Below are 25,270 nucleotides of genomic sequence, written 5' to 3' on the forward strand. Positions count from 1 at the left end.
TATGTGCAGGAGGTGACTGGTGCATGATCGCTCTTCATGCTGTTGCGCTGCTTATTAACCATGGTAGCTGTGACGAATCACATTTCTGTGTTTGTTCATTAGCAACTGCTCAAGGTCAAAAGTAATCTGACAACTTCTCACTTCTTCAGATAAAATCAAACACTTAGGGTACCTTCACACTTAGCGATGCAGCAGCTATCCGACCAGCGATCTGACCTGGTCAGGATCGCTGCTGCATCGCTACATGGTCGCTGGTGAGCTGTCAAACAGGCAGATCTCACCAGCGACCAGTGAACAGCCCCCAGCCAGCAGCGACGTGCAAGCGACGCTGCGCTTGCACGGAGCCGCCGTCTGGAAGCTGCGGAGACTGGTAACTAAGGTAAACATCGGGTATGGTTACCCGATGTTTACATTAGTTACCAGCGCACACCGCTTAGCTGTGTGAGCAGGGAGCAGGGAGCCGCGCACACTGAGCGCTGGCTCCTTGCTCTCCTAGCTACAGTACACATCGGGTTAATTAACCCGATGTGTAATGCAGCTACATGTGCAGAGAGCAGGGAGCCGCGCACACTGCTTAGCGCTGGCTCCTTGCTCTCCTAGCTGCTGTACACATCGGGTTAATTAACCCGATGTGTACAGCAGCTACATGTGCAGAGAGCCGGAGCCGGCAGCACAGGCAGCGTGAGAGCTGCAGAGGCTGGTAACTAAGGTAAATATCGGGTAACCACCTTGGTTACCCGATGTTTATCTTGGATACAGCTTACCTCAGCTGTCAGACGCCGGCTCCTGCTCCCTGCTCGCTTCATTTGTCGCTCTCTCGCTGTCACACACAGCGATCTGTGTGTCACAGCGGGAGAGCGGCTTTGAAGAAAACGAACCAGGGCTGTGTGTAACGAGCAGCGATCTCGCAGCAGGGGCCAGATCGCTGCTCATTGTCACACACAGCGAGATCGCTAATGAGGTCACTGCTGCGTCACAAAAAGCGTGACTCAGCAGCGATCTCGGCAGTGAGCTCGCTGTGTGTGAAGCACCCCTTACAGGACGCCAAGATTAATGACATTTTATAGAAAGACGTGTTCAGAAAATGTAGATGATCCTTCATAAGATACATTAATTTTTCAGGATATGTGCTATGTGTCAGCTGTGTCTGGGCTGAACTGACATGCAGTGGGTAATAGATAGTTAACCCTTTTGCTACCAGGTCTTTTTTTCTTTTTGAACCTTTTATACTTAGGCTAAGTTGAAATAAAATCTAAATTACAAAATAAAAGGATGATATTAAATCCCCATATAATATATTTTTTCAAAGAAGATACTTGCCACATTGTCAAAATGTCACTCATAATTCAATTTTGCATCAAAGTGAAATTTTTCATAACAAAAAAATGCAAAAAATGTATACAGTATTAGAGACTAAAGTAGGATTAATAGGAGAAATAACACCCCACAATATGTTACCCAGCAACACCCTATATTTGGTTGTACTCTACTGTGTTGGTGTTGGTGCTAGCCAGTCTTCAGACCTGAACCCAATAGAACATTTTTGGAGTGAGCTGAAACTCAGTATTACCCAATGACAGACCCGAAACCTGAAAGATCTGAGAAGATACGTACGGAGTAGTGACCTGAAAGATCTAGAGATCGGTATGGAGGAGTGGACTAGAATCCTTGCCGCAGTGTGTGCAAACTTTGTCAAAAACTACAGGAAACGTCCACCTCTGTAACTGCAAACACAGGTTTCTGTACCAAATGGTAAGGTCAGTTTTTTATTGTATCAAATACTCATTTTATGCAATAAAATGCAAATTAATTATATAAAAATCATACAATATGATTTTCCGGATTTTTTTTTTTTTCTGCCTGTCAAAGTTGAAGTGTACCTACGATAAAAATTCCAGACCACTTAATTCTTTGTAGGTCGAAAAGCTTGCAAAATCAACAGTGTATCAAATACTTAAAGGAGTTGTCCGACATTAGCTTAACAAAAATTTTTGAGTTTATCTGTGCTGTATTGTCATATAAATCACACCTACATTGTTATTTTTTGTTTTCTAACTTTTGTTCCTCTTGAATTATCCCTTTATTCTCGGCAGCTTCTTGTTTACATTCAGCTCCAGCAAACTGACCACTTCCTGTGCTGAACCTCAGTCAGAGCTGTCACCACCCACCCCAGTGTCCAGCCCCACCCCAGTGTCCAGCCTTGCCCTCTGCCCGCCCCCTGCACACACATTCCCTGTCAATATTCTTCCCCAGTACCTGACCTGGTATCACTACAGCATTGCAAATAACAGCCCCACATCGGGCTCTGCACCGCACACGCACACATATGGCTCTGCACCGCACACATATGGCTCTGTACCGCACACGCACACACATGGCTCTGCACACATATGGCTCTGCACCGCACACATATGGCTCTGTACCGCACACGCACACATATGGCTCTGCACACATATGGCTCTGCACACGCACACATATGGCTCTGCACCGCACACGCACACATATGGCTCTGCATCGCACACATATGGTTCTGCACCGCACACATATGGCTCTGTACCGCACACGCACACATATGGCTCTGTACCGCACACGCACACATATGGCTCTGCACCGCACACGCACACATATGGCTCTGCACCGCACACGCACACATATGACTCTGCACACGCACACATATGGCTCTGCAACCCCCCCCATCCCCATCCCCATCGGGAACACATGTGGAGTACATACTCACCTGTCCTCGGTCCCCGCCGCTCCTGCACGTTCGCGCGCTGTCTGTGCTCTCTTCAGCACAGTAGTGACGTCACCACTGTGCTGAAGAGAGCACAGACAGCGGGAGGGACAGTGATGAGAAGCAGCGCTGCGCTGCTTCTCATCAGCACTTTCAAATGTACCGGCATCGGTGATCTGTGATGCCGGTACATTTGAATGTGTGATCCTGAGCAGGGGCCCGGTGCTGGAGCTGACACCACGGCAGCTGCCGCCAGGCCCTGCCCCCAGGTCACGGACCCCACAGCAGTGCAGGGGGAGGTTACTGGAGAGTAAAAGAGGTGCGGGGGAATGTGTGGGAGGGTGCAGGGAAGGGGGGCGGGGCTCATCACACTGTACAGCCCAGCAGGGAGGCGACAAGCTGTTCCACATTTGCATGTCAACATGTCCCTGCCCATGTTGACATGAAATGACCGGAAGCAGCAAAATCGCGGCAGGAGCGGTCACATGACCACTCTGAGCCGGGGGAGAGGGGCTGACAGCAGGGCAGGTAAGTCGTCTCTATCTACTTACCTGCCCCAATGTAGCCCAATAGGGAAATGAAAAAAAAAATGTCAAAAGAAGCCGGATAACCCCTTTAATTTACTAACTATATGTATATATATATATATATATATATACATACACACACATTCCTACATTACATAGCTACCCTCTGACTAGTGAATTTGTGAAGTTTCTGCTTTTTCCTGTTGTTGGCCTACTACAGTGTTTCCGTGAGGACTGGAGTTTGGGAAGCACTAGTAAACTAGACTCCTACTACAAGCTGCTCTTTGTGGCTACGAATGTTAATGGGACGAGAGACTGAGTAACGCTGATGTAGGGGCAGCGAGCAAGATTAGTGGACCCACTTGACCGCAGGGGGCACCCGGGCTTATTCCTTAGTGGGAAGGGCTTAACTAAGCGCTCACTGCAAGGCGGACGCCAGGTACCACTCCCGGGGTAGTGACCGGGACTGTGGCAACTGACCCCCAGGGATAGGTGACGGACTCTGGTATAGGCACATGTGCAGGCAGGTACAGGAGGGATGTCTGAGGGAGACAGGCAGGCGGGTATGGACAGGTATGTTGGGTACGGCAGGGATACACAAGTATGGGAAGGCAGACTTAGGTATAGGTGATGGACACAAGGATAAACGGGACCTGACAACTAGCTAGCAGACTGGTATACTGTACTGACTAACTGAATGTGTTGCGCAGGCACCTCCCCTAATGGGAGTGTGTCTTAAATACATAGTGCCACTCAGCAATAGGCTGAGAGGCATTTCTGGGGAAATTGCACCCGGGCCCTTTAAAATCTTCACGACCTAGTATGTAATGGTACGTCCTAAATCAATAAGGAGTGATCACCATCGGTTGCTGCGGTGAGCCAGTGGTGATCACCGCACATGTCTGCTGATTTGAAAAGCAGACATGTGGACCCCGCAGGCGCAAATGAATCCGCGATCCTCCCATGCCTGTTAACCCCTTAAATCGTGCTGTCAAAATGTGCGATTTAAAGTGCCGCAGTGGGGATCGCGGCTTTCCCCGCTGCCATCGGAGGCCATGTGATGCGACCACGAGAAGCAGATGGTTCCCATGGTAGCACAGGGTCATGTGATGACTCCTGTCACTATCATGACACAGTTCCTGTTACAGTCGGCAGAGCAGCAGCTGTAACAGTAACACAGCATTTCTCCTGATCAGAGCAATACTGCTCTGATCAGGGGAAAGGAATCAGTGACCAATCAGACTGCTGTTGGGACTAGTTAAAAAAAAACAAAAAAAGTTTTAAAAAATTTAAAAAAAAAAAAAAAAGTTCAAATCACCTCCCCATTCACCTCATTGAAAATTAAGGGGATATACACATATTTGGTATGGCCGTGTTCAGAAATGCCCGATCTATGAAAATATAACATCAATTACTCTGATCGGTGATGCCAAAATTACTTTTTTTGGTCGTCGCTAATTTTGCGCAAAATGTAATAACAGGTGATCAAAAATAGTATCTGAGCAAAAGTGGTACCATTAAAAACATCAGATTGAGATGCAAAATATAAGCCATCACTGAACCCCGTAGCACGAAAAATAAAAATGCTATGGGTTGTGAAAAATGGCGCAAAAAGTGAGCCACTTTTTGGACAGGGCTCTATTTTTTTTTAACCCCTTAGATAAAAGTAAACCTATAAATATTTGGTGTCCATGAACTCGCACCGACCTGAGGCATCACACCGACACATCAGTTTTACCATATAGTGAACACGGTGAATAAAATACCCCAAAAACAATAGTGCAATTGCACGTTATTTGCAATTTTTCTACACTTGGAATTTTTTTGACTTTCAGTACATTATATGGTAAAACCTATGGTTTCATTTAAAAGTACTCTCGTCCTCTAAAAAACAAGCCCTCACACGGCAAGATTGACAGAAAAAATAAAAAATGTATGGCTCTCGAAAGAAGGGGAGCAAAAAAAGAAACGGAAAATCGCCCGTGGGTGAAGGGGTTAAGAGGATGGTGGTGTGCCTGCGCGTGTCTTAGGTGTACTCCCAGGAACCCTGTGCGGTATGTACAGGGCCCGGGAGGGGAAAGAGGCAGTAGCACATGTAGATGGCTGGGGAAGTCCGGGGGAGGAGGCGACCCGGCTGGGGGGGTAAATAAGTTGGCGTCTCTGCATGGATGGAGGGGTACAAAAGAAAAAGATAAACTGTTATAGAATCAGTAGAGCAATGACAATTGGAGGAGATAATTAGTGTAAAGTTAAAAAATCAAGTAAATGGTCCACTTTAAAGGAGCCTAGCAGGCAGCGCTGTCAAAAATACCACCAGTACCATGCCCCCCCATGCCATCTTCAAACATAGTATTCTGCCACATAATGCCCCCCAATCACTTTAGATCCAGCAGAACCCCCCACACACACTCCTAGTCCCTTTCCCTGCATAAAATGTTCATAATAAAATGTTTACGGTGACGAGGTGATGCCCTGGAGCAGGGAATTGAGGGGCACTGCTGACATGGGCTATTTCTAAGTGGTGTGTCTTCTGCTCTGGATGCTGGGGTCTGACTGCTGCTCTAATTAGGAAAGTTGTGTTCACTACTAAGTGGGACTCCCGACTCCTTAGTTATTCCCCCACATAACCCTACCCTGAAGAACCTTGTAAGAAAAGGTTTTAAAAAAAATTCCGGTTATTGGCGCTGCAATCTGCCAGTCTAGCTACCAGACCTCCAGTGCCTACCAGCAAATACAGAATGATTTCAGCTAACTAAAAGTGGTCTTTTTGATGAATGGCATCCACTAACTAATGTAGGGGGGATGAGCTCTTACAGAACACTGTGTAAATGCTCTGTGGTTACAGCATTTTCCTTTCTTTGTGAGGAACATACGAAAGAAACACAGATTTGCAGGATACTGTTGCCAGATGTAATAAATCTGGACATTCCCTTAAAGGCCATTTTTTTATTTATCCGCATAAAGGCATACATCTCTAGGTCCCATCTAATACACTAACATATTTCTCAGATCTCAAGGTCTTGTGGTGAGAAGAGAATACAGTAGACTGCTCCCCCCTCATCCAGTGACTTCTCCCTCCCTACAAGCTAGAATAACAGGAAGCCAAATGTGTATCCTCCAACAAAGCACCAGGGCAAAGCGTCACCATGGCAACCTGCCGCACGCCGACAAAGGGAATCCAGACTGAAATAATACCCACATGGATGAGATCTGTACCAGTGTATAGAAACCTCATGGATGTGTTCTACAGACCGCAACTGATGTTCTTCCCGGGGAATGTAGAAAGCATCCATAATGATATAGAAGTGTATCAGGGATGTACTCAATAATTAATAATTAGCAGTTCACAGTTGTTAATATTGCAGCACATTGTTCACAGAGACTGCTAGTGTCATTAGTAAGCTACCAGCAGTCAGGCGAGGACAGTGACATGAGGCACACGTACCCTCTATATGTAAAGGACTGAGAAAGAGCGGATTAGGGTATGTTCAGAATGACACATAATCATATGTGATCTGTCTGAACTGGAGCCTGGAGAAATAAGCAAATACTGACCTTACAGCATTGCCATTAATGGGGTTTTCCAGGTTTTTACGCCTTTAGGAGCTAATAAGAAGCTGAGATGATACTTTGCAATGCTCCTGCAATGACTCTGTGCCGCTGCCCTCAGTCACAGTTTACAGGCTGTGTCATCCACAGCAAGCTCACAAATAAAGAAAATAAGGTATATCTGGAAAACTCTCTTAACAAACGTTACACCACAAGATAAATCAAGTACAGTCATGGCACCCTTAATATTGTTCCAGAAAATGAAGTATTTCTCTCAGAAAATGATTGCTATTACACATTTTGTTACATACATATTTATTTCTTTTGTGTGTATTGGAACAACACAGAAAAAAAAACCAAAAAAAACAGAAAAAATAGGCAAATTGGACATAATTTCACACACTACTCCAAAAATGGTCCGAACAAAATTGTGGGCACCCTCAGCTTAATATTTAGTTGCACACCCTTTGGAATAAATAACTTCAATCAATTGCTTCCTGTAACCATCATCAAGGTACTTGCACCGCTCATCTGGAATTTTGGACTAGTTGTCTTTTGCAAACTGCTCCAGGTCTCTCATATTTGAAGGGTGCCTTCTCCCAATTTTAAAATATCTCCACAGGTGTTCAATGGGATTTAGATCCGGACTCATGCAGAACTCTCCTGCACTTTGCATATCCTTGCAAATCCATTCGTAAGTGCTTATTGAAGTGTGTTTGGGGTCATTGTCCTGGTGGAAGACCAATGATCTAGGATGGAATCCCAGCTTTCTGACACTTAGCACTACATTGTGACCGAAAATTCTTTGGTAATCTTTAGATTTCATGATGCCTTGCACACCTGGTCAAGGAACCCAGTGCCGGGGCAGCAAAACAACCTCAAAACATCTTTGAACCTCCACCATATTTGACTGTAGGTACTGTGTTCTTTTCTTTGTGGGCCCCATTCCGTTTTTGGTAAACAGTAGAATAATGTGCTTTACCAAAAAGCTCTATCTTGGTCTCATCTGTCCACAAGACATTTTCCAGAAGGGTTTTGGCTTACTCACTTACATTTTGGCAAACTACAGTCTAGCTTTTCTATGTCTCTGTGTCAGCAGTGAGGTCCTCCTGGGTCTCCTGCCATAACTTTGAATTTCCTTCAAATGTCAACAGATAGTTTGTACTGACACTGATTCACCCTGAGCCTGCAGGACAACTTGAATTTCTTTGGAACTTGATTGCGGCTGCTTATCCACTATCCAAATTATCCTGTGTTGCAACCTTTCATCATTTTTCATTCATTTTTCATTAAGATTAGCTACAGTGCCATGAGTTGTAAACTTACTGATTATGTTGTCCGTAGTAAACAAAGGAACATCAAGATCTCTGGTGATAGACTTGTTACCTTGACATTGTTGATATTTTTCAACAATTTTGGTTCTCAAATCTTCAGACCGTTTTCTTCTCCTCTTTCTGTTTTCCATGCTTAGTGTGGCACTTCTCCCCTTTTTATCTGGTTTCAGGTGTGATTTTATTTTTGCCCACACCTGTTATTTGCCACAGGTGAGTTTGAATGAGCATTACAATCTCGAGACAAAGTTGTTTCCCTACAATTTCGGTATGGTTCCAATAATTTTTTCGTGTGCTGTTCCAATTCACACAATAGAAATAAATGTGTATAAATGTGTATAACAAAGTGTAACTGCGATAATTTTCTGGGAGAAATATTTATTTTCTGGAACAATTTCAAGGGTGCAACACTTTCAGCAATGACTGTGTTGTCATTCGCCTGCTACACACAGGCTATTACTTATTAAAGGAAATTTGTCAGCAGGTTTTTGCTACTCCATCTGAGAGCAGCATAATATTGGAAAAGAGATCCTAAATTCAACAAGGTATCACTTTAAACTTTTAGTTTACTGGGTCCAGCAGTTGAGACACAATTCGGCTATGTTACCACGATGAGCTTTTGGTGAGTTTTTAATGTTGCAGAATTTCTGCATAGTTTCTGCACCTATTATTTAAATTAGGTTACATGTGTTTTTTTCATTGCGTTTTTGTGTGCGTATTTTTAATATGCTTTTTTTTGCGGTTTTTGTCTCTTGTTTGTGTCATGTTTTATATAAAGCTGCATTGTTTTTGATACTATCTGGTATTTGGCTTTGATAAATCTTTATTGATATAATTAGATATGGATTACATGCATTTTTGTTGATTTTCCGATCTCTCTGATCTATGAAAATATAACATAAATTAATCAGACTGGTAATCCGCATAACAAAAAAAAACGCCACAATTCTGGAGGTTTTTTTGGCCATCGCAAAAATACAACAAAAGGAGATCAAAACATTGTATCCACCTCAAAATGGTATCAGTAAAAGTGTCAGCTCAGGGAGAAAACAATCAGCCAACACACAACCCCACATCCAAAAAAATTACAGGTCTCGGAAAATGTCAACAAAAGCTGATTTTTTAGTCTTATAAATTTGAAAAAAAGTTTCACTTAAAATAAAACAAACTATACATAGTTGCTATCTAAGTACTCTTACTGACCTAGAAAATCATACTGCCATGTCCGTTTTACCATATAGTGAACATGGTAGTTGTGGAATTGCCCTTTTTCTGCAATTTTACTGCATTTGGAATTTTTTATCCATTTTCCAGTACAATATGTGGCAGAATGAATGGTGTCATTCAAAAGTAAAACGCATCCTGAAAAAACAATCCCTCATATGGCTGAATTGAGGGAAAAATAGCAAAAGTTATGGTTCTTGGAAAAAGGTGGACAAAGGGGAGAAAAAAAAAAGAAAAAACAAAAAAAAAGGAAAATGGCCATGGCGTGGAGGGGTTAAATGGTATTTATTTTCAATTGCAGAGATGACCGGGAATGGGGTAAAAAATACAAAAATCACTGAAATGTTTATGCAACTATGAGTTACACAAAAAAATTGTTGATAGTTTGGTTTGATTAAGTCCATTTTCAGTGTTTCTACAGTAAAAGAAAAAAACACAGAACATCGCAGAAAATCTACACTAAGGTCCGTTTCACACGTCAGTGAAAAACAGTGACGTTTTTCACTGGCGTGTAAAACACGCACATGTCCCTGCGTGTGCCGTGAATCTCGGCACACATGGGTTGTCTAAGTGCAATCCAGGCTCCGTTCTCCGTGGCCCGTGATTGCACTTAGAGATTCACTCACCTGTGCGTGCTCCCGCTGTCCATGGTGCTGATCGCTCCCGCGGTGCAGCATCCGGCCGGCGGTGACCCCCGCAGCAGCTGCTTCCGGGTCGGCTGCGTCGCGCATAATGAATATGCGCGACAGTAATCAGCCGGCTTAGAAGCAGCAGGGAGAACGGGCTGCAGAGGACATCGCTGGACGCCGGGTGAGTTAAAATGTTTATTATTTTAAATGCACGTTTTTTTCTGGCACGTGTTTCAGGGACCACACCACTGCGTGGTCCGTGGAACATCAGTGATGCCAGAAAAAAAATGGACATGTCTCCGTGCAGCAATCACGCACACGCGGGTACGCTGCACGGAGACACGTGCAGTGAAAAATCACTGATGTGTGAGCAGACCCATTCATTATAATGCGTATGTCAGTGATTCTCGTACGTTTAAAAAAAAGCACAAACGTACCAGAATCACTGACGTGTGAAAGGGGCCTAACAAAGCAAAAGAATAAATGTATAAAGAACAGATTAGTATTGCATATTTTGGTGCAGACACCTAAAGAAAAAAAAACACAATGAAAAAAGCAGCATTTCAGCATTTGGGAGAATGGGCTGAACACGGCGTGAGGATTTGCTACTATTGATCATTTTCATACCTGGAGTTTCTGTAGTAGGTCATCTCTTTCACTCTCCAGCTCTGTCAGGTCCGGTCTCAGCCCTTTCAAGTGAAGAATCTCCTGCAGCCAAAGGAAAAGTATACCCATGAACACTTTTGTTGTAACAGTTAGATGTTTTTATTTTCTTTTTATTGTACTCTATGTTGTATTATTATTGTATCATTTTGTATTATTATTCTTATGTAGTCAATATAATGTAACATCTCCTTTTAATGATGGGTGATCCCATCCATTCTCATCAACATGCAGTGTAGCCATTCTACAGGTGCATCTCAATAAATTAGAATATCATAAAAAAGTTAATTTATTTCAGTAATTCAATACAAAAATGGAAACACATATATTATATAGAGTCATTATACACAGAGTGATCTATTACAAGTGTTTATTTCTGTTAATATTGATGATTATGGCTTACAGTCAATGAAACCCAAAACTCATTATCTCAGAAAATTAGAATAATTACCACAAAACACCTGCAAAGGCTTCCTAAGCGTTTAAAATAGTCTCTTAGTGTGGTTCAGTAGGCTACACAATCATGGGTACGATTGCTGACTTGACAGATTTCCAGAAATAAGTCACTGACACACTCCACAAAGAGGGTAAAGGTCCAGTCACACTAAGCAACTTACCAGCGATCCCAACAACGATAGGGATCGCTGGTAAGTTGCTAGGAGGTTGCTGGTGAGATGTCACACTGCGACGCTCCAGCGATCCCACCAGCAACCTGACCTGGCAGGGATCGCTGGAGCGTCGCTACACGAGTTGCTGGTGAGCTCACCAGCAACTCGTGACCAGCCCCCAGCGCCGCGTGGAAGATGCTGCGCTTGGTAACTAAGGTAAATATCGGGTAACCAACCCGATATTTACCTTGGTTACCAGCGCACGGAGCTACACGTGCAGGGAGCAGCGCACACTGAGCGCTGGCTCCCTGCTCTCCTAGTTACAGCACACATCGGGTTAATTACCCGATGTGTGCTGCAGCTACATGTGCACAGAGCAGGGAGCAGCGCACACCGCTTAGCGCTGGCTCCCTGCTCTCCTAGTTACAGCACACATCGGGTTAATTACCCGATGTGTCCTGCAGCTAAATGTGCTCAGAGCAGGGAGCAGCGCACACTGCTTAGCGCTGGCTCCCTGCTCTCCTAGCTACAGCACACATCGGGTTAATTAACCCGATGTGTCCTGCAGCTACATGTGCACAGAGCAGGAGCCGGCACTGACAGTGAGAGCGGCGGAGGCTGGTAACAAAGGTAAATATCGGGTAACCAAGGACAGGGCTTCTTGGTTACCCGATGTTTACATTGGTTACCAGCCTCCGCAGAAGCCGGCTCCTGCTGCCCGCACATTTAGTTGTTGCTGTCTCGCTGTCACACACAGCGATCTGTGCTTCACAGCGGGACAGCAACAACTAAAAAATGGCCCAGGACATTCAGCAACAACCAACGACCTCACAGCAGGGGCCAGGTTGTTGCTGGATGTCACACACAGCAACATCGCTAGCAACGTCACAAAAGTTGTTTGTTAGCAGCGATGTTGCTAGCGATGTTGCTTAGTGTGACGGGGCCTTAAGCCACAAAAGTCATTGCTAAAGATGCTGGCTGTTCACAGAGTGCTGTATCCAAGCCTTATAATGGAAAGTTGAGTGGAAGGAAAAAGTGTGATAGCAAAAGGTAGACAAGCAACCAGGATAACCACAACCTTGATAGGATTGTTAAGAAAAGGCCATTCAAAAATTTGGATGAGATTCACAAGAAGTGTACTGCTACTGGAGTCTGTTCTTCGAGAGTCACCACACACAGATGTATCCAGGACATGGGTTACAAGTGTCACATTCCTTGTGTCAAGCCACTCATGACCAACAGACAACGCCATAAGTGTCTTACCTGGTCCAAGGAGAAAAAGAACAAGACTGCTGCTCAGTGGTCCAACGTGTTGTTTTCAGATGAAGTAAATTTTGCTTTCCTTTGAAAATAAAGGTCCCAGAGTGTGGAGGAAGAGTGGAGAGGACACAATTCAAGCTACTTGAGGTCTAGTGTGAAATTTCCACTGATGGTTTGGGGAACCATGTCATCTGCTGGTGTAGGTCCACTGTGTTTTATCAAGACCAATGTCAGTGCAGCCATCTACCAGGAAATTTTACAGCACTTCATGCTTTCCTCTGCCAACAAGCTTTTGGAGATTGAAACGTCATTTTCCAACAGGACTTGGCACCTGTCCACACTGCCAAAAGTACCAATACCTGGTTTACTAACCACAGTATCACTGTGTTTGATTCGCCAGCAAACTCATCTGACCTAAACCCCATAGAGAATCTATGGAGTATTGTCAAGAGGAAGATGAGAGACACCAGACCCAACAATGCAAATGAGCTGAATGCTGCTATCAAAGCAACCTGGGCTTCCATAATACCTCAGCAGTGCCACAGGCTGATCGCCTCCATGCCACGCCGCATTGATGCAGTAATTCATGCAAAAGGAGCCCCGACCAAGTATTGAGTGCATTTACTGTACTACTTTTCAGTAGGCCAACATTTCTGAGATTAAAATTATTTTTTCGGTTGGTCTAATATAATATTCTAATTTTCTGAGAGAATGACTATTGAGTTTTCAATGGCTGTAAGCCGTAATGATCAACAGTAACAGAAAAAAAAAACCATTTGAAATAGATCCCTCTGTATGTAATGACTTTATATAATATATGCGTTTCCCTTTTTGTATTGAATTACTGAAATAAATTAACTTTTTGATGATATTCTATTGAGATGCTACTGTATATACCATACTATACTTTATTCTACATGACATGTACTTCTACAAATCAATTAATTATAGAACACTTTAGTCACCTCTTCTTTGTTCCTTAGCAGCGTCTCGAGCTCTCGCAGTCGCTCGGAAAGTTCACTTTCCTGATCTGTGGTTGTCACAGATGTAGACTGAGTTTCCAGCTCTGTAACCTGTACAATAGAGAAAAAAAATGATATTTCTGCACATTATCTGTGAGGCCTACTCACAACACTGAGTTAATATGGTAACAGGGGTGTTGAATTGTGGAAGAATAGCATTGTTTAACAAAAGAATAAAAAGCCTAAGTTCCTAAGTTATAACCTAATGGAGTGGTACAAAAATGTATTCATGTAACTGCTACAAGAGACAATATATACTGTATGTATATATATATATATATATATATATATATATATATATATATATATATATACACAAGATAAAAAAGAGAATTCCAGCTCACCAGATGGAGATATTTAAGTGACGGAGAATTCTTAATCATCACCAGGCAGATGATTAAGAACGCTCCAGCGTTCGAAACGCGTCTTACTTGTTCATTGATGGACTTTTTTATGGAATTCTAAATTTTATTAAAATATAGGGGAAGTTTTATTTTTAGAAAGACATGGATGCTGGAGTTTTTCCTTTGTGCTGTATATATATATATATATATATATATATATATATATATATATATACACAGTATATACATATATATATTATATAAAGCTGAATGTATGATGTATGTATGTATGTATGTGTGTGTGTGTGTGTGTGTGTGTGTGTGTGTGTGTGTGTGTGTGTGTCTGTGTGTCTGTGTGTGTGTATGTCCGGGATTGGCATCTGCACCGTCGCAGCTACAGCCACAAAATTTTGCACACTCACACGTCTGGACCCCGAGAGCGTCATAGGCTATGTTGTGAGGCAAAATTTTAACCCCGCGCATTCCAATTTACCAATCAATTTTGCCCCTATCTACATAATGGGGAAAAAGTGAAACGAAAAGTGTATCCGCACCGTCACATTTACAATCATGAAATTTTGCACAGACACCTCATTTGACCCAGGGAATGTCGTAGACTATGTGTTGACAGGAAAATGTAACCCCGCGCTTTACAGTTACTCTCCAAAAAACATGGAACTACAGGTTGTTAGTAGGAGCTGTGATTGGTTGCTATAGGAACAAAAGACATTCATAGTATAAGAAGCTTATATGTGAGGTAAGAAGATGTCGGTGGGGAGACGGATAGAGAGAGACAGAGAGATACAGACAGAGAGACAGATAGACAGACAGACAGATAGACAGAGAGAAAAGACAGACCTGGAAAGAGACAGACCTGGAAAGAGACAGACCTGGAAAGAGACAGACGGGGAAAGAGACAGATGGGGAAAGAGATAGACGGGGAAAGAGAAAGACGTGGAAAGAGACAGACGTGGAAAGAGACAGACGTGGAAAGAGACAGACGGGGAAAGAGACAGACGGGGAAAGAGACAGACGGGGAAAGAGACAGACGGGGAAAGAGACAGACGGGGAAAGAGACAGAAGGGGAAAGAGACAGAAGGGGAAAGAGACAGATGGGGAAAGAGACAGATGGGGAAAGAGACAGACGGAGACAATTACTTGGCCAATTTAGTTAAATCTGTGTGGAATATCTGTGGTGTTGAAATATATGTTGTGAAATGCTTCTATTAGCTTAGTTTTTGCCTTTTAATACAGACGGGGAAAGAGACTGACCTGGAAAGAGACAGATGGGGAAAGAAACAGAGAGAGACAGACAAAAAAAGAGACAGACAGAGACAGGCAGATGGGGAAAGAGACGGGGAAAGAGACAGACGGGGAAAGAGACAGATGGGGAAAGAGACAGACAGAGACAGACGGGGAAAGAGACAGACGAGGAAAGAGGCAGACCTGGAAAGAGACACCTGAAAAGAGACAGACGGGGAAAGAGACAGAGACAGACGGGAAAAGAGACAGACCCAAAAAGAGACAGACCTGGAAAGAGACAGACAGAGCACATTACTAGGCCAATTTAGTTAAATCTGTGTGGAATATCTGGGGTGTTGAAATATATGTTGTGAAATGCTTCTATTAGCTTAGTTTTTGCCTTTTAATTATTACATTTCTATTTGTTTTGTGGTTTTTGTGTGCAGAATAAATTTTTGTTAATACATTCTATTTTGTTAACAGCAGTTATTAACCCAGGCGAAGCCGGGTAGTACAGCTAGTATATATATATATATATATATATATATATATATATATATATATATATATATATATATATATATACATATACATATTATCCTTTGTCTCACTGGTGGACACAGACAGAAGAGGGCCCTTGTACAAGAACACTGGCCCCCTTACCTGAGCAGCGGCACAGATTGCACCAATGGTTTGTCCGCCCCTGTAGTCTTGTTTTAAGCTGGTACTTTACTAAATTCCATACTTTAATCCACTAATATTTAGTATTAACATGAGAACGATATTGAGTCATGAGAGCGATTTCTGTTTTTCACAGTAGGGAAGTTTCTCAGTACATTTCTTTAGTAGAAAAAGAACATTTTATGGCCTCTTGTGCCAAGCAAGTACAGCATGGGGGACAAACTGTGTGCAATCACTGAGGCACGAATTATAAAAAATGACGTCGGAAATCTGAAAGCTTCACTGATGTCATGCCTTCGTCCGTTAAGTGTTTTGCTGCCTGAGTTAGTCCGCTATTTGTGTTGTCATTTTGACTGACGTATGAACACTTGTCAAGTTGCAGGCTGTATTTTACACCTACACATAAACCATGGTCTTAAACAGTTTCTTAAAGGGAAGATATTTTCATCATAACTTATATAATGTTAATGCTTGACTCCCATACCCTTTGCCGTAATCTTTCAGCCTCCTCTTGATATCCCGCCAGCTGCTTCTTCCACTTCTCCACATTGGCATTGGCTTCCCGCAAAGCAGCAACCAACTTATTGTTGTTGTCCTGAAGACTGAAAAACTCAGCTTCCCATTGTACCTCACACACTGATCTGGCGAAGAGATACATTTAGATGTCAAATTGTATGTATCAAAGTACAACATATTCATTGAAGGATTTCTATTTCCATATGTTGCAAGCTAGAAGTGTCAAGTGTTATACTTCCATCATTATGAGTTGTAACGATTTTCGTCAAACCCTTTCCTTCTACTTCTCAAACATTACAACTTGCTGGATGATATACTGTAGGAAATACATTAAGCACATCAGTGTGAGAAACACAAGACCCTGTCATTACATAGTGTTTTGAAAAAGTATTCATACCCCCATGAAGTTTTCCACATTTTTTCATGTAACGCACAAACTTAGCTGTACTTTATTGCGATTTTATGTGATATACCAACTCTAAGTAGCAAGTATTTGTTAATTGTAAAGGAAAGGATACAAGGTTTTCTAAATCTTTTCAAAATATAAATCTGAAAATTGTAACCTGCAAGAAGTGAAGTTTAACACAGTATCAGAGCTGTCATGTAGTTGTTATAAAGTAGACTTACAATCATGCCATCAAGCATCAGATAACATGAGAGAATTCTAACAGACACAATCATAAGTCAATGGGGTCCATTTGATGCCATTTGGATTTGTGTTTTGACAGATCCATTAAAAGGTAGTGACTTCCAATATGAGTATATGGAGATGTAAAAAGAACTAATTCATTCTCTATGACTGCTGAAAAAACTGTATGGGTATCGATACAGATATCCTGGCTGCGCACTCGCTGGCTGTATTTGGCAATGTTCACACAGTGTTTAAAGGGAACCTGTCACCAGTTTTTTGAGTGTTAAAAAAAGTATCACCTTCTACAGCTCCTGGGCTGCATTCTATGAAGGTGCACTTGACTCCCCTTGCAGACCCCACAAATACCTTTATAAAATCTGCCACCACATATGTAAATGAACCGTTCTGGTCGGATGGGCGTCCTTTTCTTGGTCAGCTGGGCGTCCTCTTTTTTGGCTCCTGCCCCCCCCCTCCTACCTCTGTTTGCCGTCCTCCTTTTATGATTGACGTGGATGATGCCTCCATCATCATCCACGTACTGGGCAAAATTGCATGCCTGTGCAGTCATTCCCTGCTCCCACAGGCGCACTTCTCCCTGTCGCAATCTCGCGCCTGCGCAGAGAGCTCACCGGCTCATGCAAGCTCATCTATGTTTTCGGCTTTGACCACAGTGGGGCAGAGCGAAGTGCACTTGCACGAGCCGGGAGTGACTGCACAGGCACGCGATTTAGCCCAGCTACGTGGCTGATGACGGAGGCGTCATCTACGTCAATCATCAATGGAGGACGGCGAACAGCAGCAAAAGGAGGGACAGGAGCCGAAAAATAGGTCGCCCATCCAACCAGAACGGTTCATTTACATATGTGGCGGTACATTTTATAAAGGTATTTCTGGGGTCTGGAAGGGGAGTCAGTTAACAAGTTGCACGTTTATAGAATGCAGCCCAGGACCTGCATAAGGTGCTAATTTAGGTTCAATACTAAAAAAAAACTGGTGACAGGTTCCCTTTAAAAAAAAAAAAATTGTAACTGTCTGTAAAAAAAAAAAGGCATTTGTTTAACGCATGTATTGTTTTGCGATATCCAGAGAAGAATGACATGTCAAACGTATGTGCTCATTTACGATAGATTCCTATGGTTACACATGCCTAAAGGCCGCTTTACACGCAGCGACATCGCTAAAACGATGTCGTTGGGGTCACGGAATTCGTGATGCACATCCGGCCGCTTTAGCGATGTTGTAGCGTGTGACACCTACGTGCGATCGTAAATGGTTGCAAAATCGTGCAAAATCGTTAATCGTTGACATGCTCCCCTATTCCCAAAAATCGTTGCTGCTGCAGGTACAATGTTGTTCATCGTTCCTGCGGCAGCACACATCGCTATGTGTGACACCACAGGAACGACGAACATCTCCATACCTGTGGCTGCCGGCAATGCGGAAGGAAGGAGGTGGGCGGGATGTTACGTCCCGCTCATCTCCGCCCTTCCGCTTTGATTGGGTGGCCGCTTAGTGACGTCGCTGTGATGCCAAACGAACCGCCCCCTTAGAAAGGAGGTGGTTTGCCAGTCACAGTGACGTCACTAGGCAGGTAAGTACGTGTGACGCCTAAGCGATTTTGTGCGCCACAGGCAGCGATTTGCCTGTGACGCACAAACGATGGAGGCGGGTACGCACGCTAGCGATCTCGCTAGTGAGATTGCAGCGTGTAAAGCGGCCTTAAGATGCAAATTGAAAATAGCCTTACAGACCATCGGGTACTGCTATGCTGCTCTCATCCAGATTCTGTTATATCTAATACGGGACAAGAGGAGAGAGGTCATTGTCTTGTATTATGAGAGCTTTCTACATTAAGGCGCTTTTCCCAGATTTACACCATTTGCAGAGGAGTCGGGGATGCTATAGACTATAGAAATAACCCTTATTGACCTGCTGAATTCCCAATTTGAAATCAACTAATTGAATGCCAGTCATATTACCCATAAACAGTACCAGAGTACCAACATACTGTGATCAGAAGATGGTGACAATTTTCATTCTGCCTAGATATTTCCAAGGCTGATAAACCTTATAACTAAATCTGTGCCTGAAATCTAACAAAATAGTGTTAGCCAGTTATAAAGTAATTCAGAAGACGACTCATTTTTTATGAAAGGATAGTAAAGTACAGTAGGCAATAACCCAAAAAAATCCTAGAAACTGACAGAGAAATGATTAGGTCTTCTAATCTTTTCCATAAATGAAAGAGGAAGAGCCCGGACTGCTGACCCGAAGGGGCTCAAGGGAGGGCTACATGACTAGGAGGGATGCCAGGCCATAGGGTTAATAGGGGGTTAATGGAGAAGTCAGTTTGGGCGCGAATTTTGGGGGTGGTGCTAAGGGGCAGTTAGGATCAGGGGTCAGTGTGATTGGTCAGGGGATGGCGCTATAGGGGGTAGTATATAGGGCAGGTCAGAGGGGGGGTGGGCCATTCCTACCTGGACGGTGACTGTAATCGTTGTGGCTGGATCCCGAAGATGGAGGACTTCATGGCACAGATGAAGAGGATGGCGGAGCAGCGTGGACAGCGGTGGATGGACGAACAGCTCCAGCGATGGTCCGGCGTCGGTGAGGAAGATGGGACTCCCCTGCCTCCGAAGCGGCAGCGAAGAACGCGGCCCCGGAGCGCCTTAGCCCTGAGATGACGCCGAGGAGCCGGCAGCGGAGACGGAGCCCAAGTGGACGTGCGGCGGTGGATCCGGGAGCCGGGACGTCGCGAGGCCCCGGCCGGAAGTCGGGCCGCGGGCACCAAGGCAACGGGGCGGTGAGCGACATGGCCGGCCTCCCCTCCTCTTCCGGTTCGCGGCGCACGGCAGTGACGCGCGCGTCGCGGCCGCGTGACCCGGCGCGGTCACCTGACCCGGCGCGGTCACCTGACCCGGCGCGGTCACGTGGCCCGCTGCGCTCGCATGGCCCGGCGTCCCCCTGTGCTCCGGCAGCCTCACCTGACCGAGCGCGCTCACCTGACCCGCCGCGGTCACGTGGGGCGGCGCGGTCACGTGGGGCGCCGCGGTCACGTGAGGCAGCGCGGTCACGTGGGGCGGCGCTGTCACCTGACCGGGCGCTGTCACCTGACCGGGCGCTGTCACCTGACCTGGCGCGGTCATGTGACCCCGCGTACTCACCCGTCCCGGCGCGTCCCCGCGATCCGGCAGGCTCGCCTGACCCGGTGTGGTCACCTGACCCGCCGCGGTCGCGTGGGCCGGCGCGGTCGCGTGGGTCGGCGGGGTCGCGTGGGCCGGCGGGGTCGCATGGGCCAGCGGGGTCACGGGGGCCAGCTGGGTTGCGTGGGCCAGCGGGATCCCAGGGCACGGATGAGGCCGCAGCGGCAGCAAGGGCCAGGAGCAGAGTGGGGCCCATGCAGGAGCATGGGGTCCCAGTGTCGGCGGGGGAGCCAGTACGGAGACGGCCCGGATCGGCGGGGCCCGGCCTGGGATCACAGCGGATGGACAGCGATGGGACGGCGTCGGGATCAGCTGGAGCACGCGGGGATGCCGGACGGCATGCCTCAGGCGGTGATTACGTGGCGGCGCCAGCGTCTGGATCGTCGCGGACGGCGCGGAGGATGGATGGTGCTGCGGGCGGACGGGGCCTAAGGTCGAGTCTGCCGGACGGTGGGCTCCCTGGGCCTGTGTCCAGTGACGAAGATGAGGCCACCTTGGAGGAGGACGCCGCAGAGGACGACACCGGGGACCAGATCGTGGAGGTCGGCGAAGCGGCTGGAATGCGACGCGGAGGACATGTGACGGCTGTTTCGGGATCTTCTCGGAGTCAGCCTGGTAAGACCACGGTTTTTCCTATTTCTCGTACACCTGGTTTGGCTATGGATGGTGTGTCTGGTGATATGGATGGCGTGCAGGGCGTAAATGTGGTTGGTGGTACGGGTGGTTTGCTTGGTGGCCCGGTTGGAGGACAGGTCATGAATGCGGTGACGGGTGACGGCAGTGTGGCAGCTGAATTGTTGAGGTTGGTCAGGGGTTTGTTTGCCCCTGTGGGGGGCCCTAGCTTGGTGTGGCAGGGAGCGACGGGGCAGGAGGTTGTGACTCCTGCGGTTGGAGGGGTTGCTGGTGGCAATGTGGTTGGGGAGCCGGTGGTGGCGGCTCCCGCGGCCGCAGCTGCGGCTCCCGCTGCCGCAGCTGCGGCTGCAGTGGACATTGTTCGATTAGATGACAAGGCGAGAGGGGAAGTGTATGTCTGCTTTGATGGACCGTTGGGGGCGCATCTGAAGCAGGAGACCAGGGAAAAAATATGGAAGGATGAATATGTTGAAATATTCTCATTGCTTCCGTTGGAAAAGTTTAATCTGGATCGGGTTAAACCGGATGAGAGCAAAAAGGACGAGGAAGAACGGCGGCGTTATCACCTTATTCCTCGCACTTTTCAGAACTGGTTGCAGGCATTTGTGATACTGGCCAGTGTGGTGGGGGAAAAGGCTCCGGATAACTGTTCGGCGCTTTTTTGTTATCTGGACTCTATCTGTGAGGCGTATAGGACCTATGGGGGGACTGCTTGGCTAAGATATGACGAGCAGTTTCGCCAGAGGAAGGCGGTCAGACCCAGTTTACGGTGGGACCACAAAGAAATTAGTCTATGGATGCGGCTGATGGCTGCGCCGAAGTCGGCATCGCAGTCCTTTCCAGGGGGCACCGGCGGGGGATCATTTGGCACCTCGCCGGGGCCCAAAAAGGGCGTTTGCTGGCAGTTCAATGAAAAGGAATGCCGGTTTGGTTCCTCCTGCCGATTCAAGCACGAGTGTTCGGGCTGTGGTGGCGCCCACAGTCACCTTAAGTGCTTCCGGAAGGGAAAAGGGAAGGCCGCTGAGTCTTCGTCAAAAAGGGAGGACCCCGGTGAGGGTAGATCGGATGGCGTCGTTTCTAAGTAGATACCCGGATCGGGGGTCGGCGGAATTGTTGAGTGAAGGTTTTAGTTTTGGTTTCAAGATACCGTCAGTGGTTAAGACGGGAGAGATTCGTTTGAAAAATTTACAGTCGACTCGCCTACATGGTGACATTGTTGCGGATAAGTTACAGAAGGAGGTGGAACTAGGACGGATGGCGGGGCCTTTTGATGCCCCTCCATTGCCGGACTTGGTTGTGTCCCCGTTGGGGTTGGTCCCGAAAAAGGAACCTAACAAGTTTCGGCTTATCCACCATTTGTCCTATCCTACTGGCCGGTCGGTGAACGACGGTATTGATCCCGAGCTGGTTTCAGTATCGTATGTCTGTTTTGATAAGGCTGTGGAATGGTTAAGGAAATTGGGTCGTGGTTCGCTTTTGGCGAAAACGGATATAGAAGCGGCCTTCCGCCTGTTGCCGGTGCACCCGGACAGTTTTCACCTGTTGGGGTGTTGGTGGGAGGACAAGTTTTATGTAGATTGTTGTTTGCCTATGGGCTGTTCAATTTCATGTTCCTATTTTGAGAAGTTTAGTTGTTTTTTGGAATGGGTAATTAAGGAGGAGGCGGGTCTAGATTCAGTGTTGCATTATTTGGACGACTTTTTGTGCATGGGACCTGCTGGATCCTCGCAGTGTTCCCTTTTGCTTCGGACAGTGGAGCAGGTTGCTCGCCGCTTCGGCGTCCCGTTGGCGCCGGAGAAGACGGAGGGTCCGGTTACTGTTTTGAAATTCCTGGGTATCGAGCTGGATACGGTTGCCATGGAGTGCCGCTTGCCGGAGGACAAGCTGGCGGATTTGAGGCGTTGCGTTCAAGGGGCCATTGAGGCCAAGAAGATTCGTTTACGGGACTTGCAGTCCCTGTTGGGGAAGTTGAATTTTGCGTGTAGGATTTTGCCGATGGGGAGAGTTTTTTCCCGTCGCTTGGCTCAAGCCACTACTGGTGCGTTGCACCCTTTGCATTTTGTGCGTTTGAAGGTGGAGCACAAGGCGGACCTGAGAGTGTGGTCCCGTTTTTTGCAGCTGTATAATGGACGGTCATTGTGGCTTCGCGAGGTGGTGTCCAATGAGGAGTTGGTCCTTTATACGGACGCGGCGGGATCCAGTGGTTTTGGCGCATATTTTGGGGGGAGATGGTGTGTCGGCAGGTGGCCTGATTCGTGGCGGGTTTGCGGTCTGACTAGGAATTTGGCCCTGTTGGAACTTTTTCCTATTGTCGTGGCTATAGAGGTTTGGGGACAGGATTTGAAAGACAGGAAGGTGCGTTTCATGTGTGACAACCTGGGGGTCGTTCAGTGTGTTAACAAGTTGACAGCTGATTTCCCCCCGGTGGTGGATCTCTTGCGTCATTTGGTGCTGAAATGTCTGGAGTTGAACTTGTGGGTCTGCGCTGTACATGTGCCGGGGGTGCTGAATTCTGTGGCTGATGCTTTATCTCGCTTCCAGTGGGACCGCTTTCGAATGCTGGCGCCGGACGCGGAGCAGCAGGAGACCGTGTGGCCCGTCTGGTTGTGGGACCTGGTTTGCAGCCGGCCTGGGAATTGATCAGACATTCGGTGGCACCCAGTACGTGGCGCAGCTATAATTCAGCGTGGGACCGTTGGCTCGAGTTGGTTGATGAGGTGGGAGGTCATGTATCTGAAGGTGACAGAGTTTATTTAGTTTTGTTCATGATGGGCAGGGCTAAGGAAGAAGGCCTTTCGTGGTCGGCCGTGGCGGGCAGGTTGGCGGGCATTGCTTTCTTTTTCAAGTTGCTGGGCTGGAAGGATGTTACGAAGGATTTCTGGGTGCGCCAGGCGCTGAAGGGTTACCGGAGGGCGGGGGCGCGCCGAGACCTTCGGCGCCCGGTATCTTTTGAGCTGCTGGGCAAGCTGTTGTCGGTTTTGCCTCGGGTGTGCTGTTCGGGGTATGAATGCCAGTTGTTCGGGACCGCTTTTGTTTTGGCCTTCTTTGGGGCGTTTAGAATTAGCGAACTGGTGAGCAGAAACACGAGGAGTCACGGAGGTTTGTTGTTGGAGGACGTGGAATGCGGTGTGGATGTGGTACGGTGCTGCTTGAGACGGTCAAAGACGGACCAGCTGGGTAGAGGGCGGATGGTGGAACTATGGGGGGTACCTGGTTTAGCGGAGTGCCCTGTCAGATGGCTGTCGGCGTTTTTAGAAGTGAGGGGAGCTCGCCCGGGGTCCCTTTTGTCCCACCAGGACGGGTCAGCCTTGTCTAGTTACCAATTTGTCTGCATCTTTCGGAGGTGCCTGCAGTGTTGCGGTCTCAACGAGGCTGAGTTCGCGTCGCATTCCTTTCGGATTGGGGCTGCGACTCAGGCGGCTCGTTGGGGCCTGGGCGCGCAGGCTCTCCGTAAGATTGGACGATGGGACTCGGCCAGGTTTAGATCTTACGTCCGGCCGAACTTGTTGTGCGATATTGGTGGTGGGGGGGGGGGGTCGGGGATGGTATTTGTTTGGTATTCATTACCCATCTTTTCTTCCTCGTGCCTCCCCCCCCCCCCACCCTCTCCTCTGTTGTGTTGTCACCTTTTGTTTTGTAGGTTTACCATTGTTGGTGTGGGTGCTCGGCCACTCATACGTGTATTGGGGGGCGTTTCGTGCGGGAATACGACCGGACGGCCGCCAGTTGGGGGTCCCCAGGGAAAAGGCGACTGTGCGATGGATTGGAGTCAGGGGCATGCTGTGGAGTGAGGTGTTGCCTACCTGGCGCCACCATTCGCAGTTGGACAGAGCACCGGACGTGGTAGTACTACACGCGGGTGGGAATGACTTGGGTCTCCGGGCTTCCAGGGACCTGATACAAGACATAAAATGTGACTGCCTGCGGCTCCTGTCTTCCCACCCGGGTCTAGTAATTGTCTGGTCTGATATGGTGGCGCGGCTGGCATGGCGGCACGCCAGGTCGGTGGAGGCAGTAAACAGGGCGTGAAGTAAAGTGAATCGGGAGATTGGGCGGTTCATTTCCCGGGTTGGGGGTGTCTCTGTTCGGCACCCGGAGTTGGAAGCGGCGTCCGCCGACTTGTTGCGCCGGGACGGGGTCCATTTAAATTCGGTGGGAAATGATATCTGGGCCTTAGGGCTGATGGAGGGGGTTGAGAAGGCTTTGTTGGTGTGGGAGGACTCGCGCGCACAAGGGGTCATGCGCACTCGCGGTGGCGGAAAGGAGGGGGGTGTCTGAAGGTGGGGGTTTGCACAGAGGAGAGGACGGAACCCAGTGCCGGAGCGGGTTACCTCTAGCGGTGCAATTGTTTGGTAAACGGGTCCTTGCTGGGTTGAGTCTCAGCGGGACATAGTGTGGGCAACATCTGGCTTGGGCTCTCGAGTCGGTGTGTTGTGGCTGAGGGTCAGGAGATGGGCTGATGTTGCAAAGAAC

General features: G+C 47.0%; 1 protein-coding gene across 3 annotated transcripts in view; it reads right to left on the bottom strand.

The window, feature by feature from the left end:
- HOMER3 (homer scaffold protein 3) overlaps nt 1-25,270 on the bottom strand; it is a 229,917-nt gene that overhangs the window by 24,780 nt on the left and 179,867 nt on the right. For all 3 annotated transcript variants that reach the window (XM_075315124.1, XM_075315132.1, XM_075315140.1), the window contains 3 exons: nt 16,299-16,455; nt 13,491-13,598; nt 10,622-10,702 (listed from right to left, as the gene is read on the bottom strand). In XM_075315124.1, coding sequence (XP_075171239.1) covers nt 10,622-10,702; nt 13,491-13,598; nt 16,299-16,455 — 346 coding nt within the window. The remainder of the gene's footprint in view (nt 1-10,621; nt 10,703-13,490; nt 13,599-16,298; nt 16,456-25,270) is intronic.

Source organism: Anomaloglossus baeobatrachus, chromosome 1 (assembly GCF_048569485.1).
Source record: "Anomaloglossus baeobatrachus isolate aAnoBae1 chromosome 1, aAnoBae1.hap1, whole genome shotgun sequence".
Taxonomy (NCBI): Eukaryota; Metazoa; Chordata; class Amphibia; order Anura; family Aromobatidae; genus Anomaloglossus; species Anomaloglossus baeobatrachus.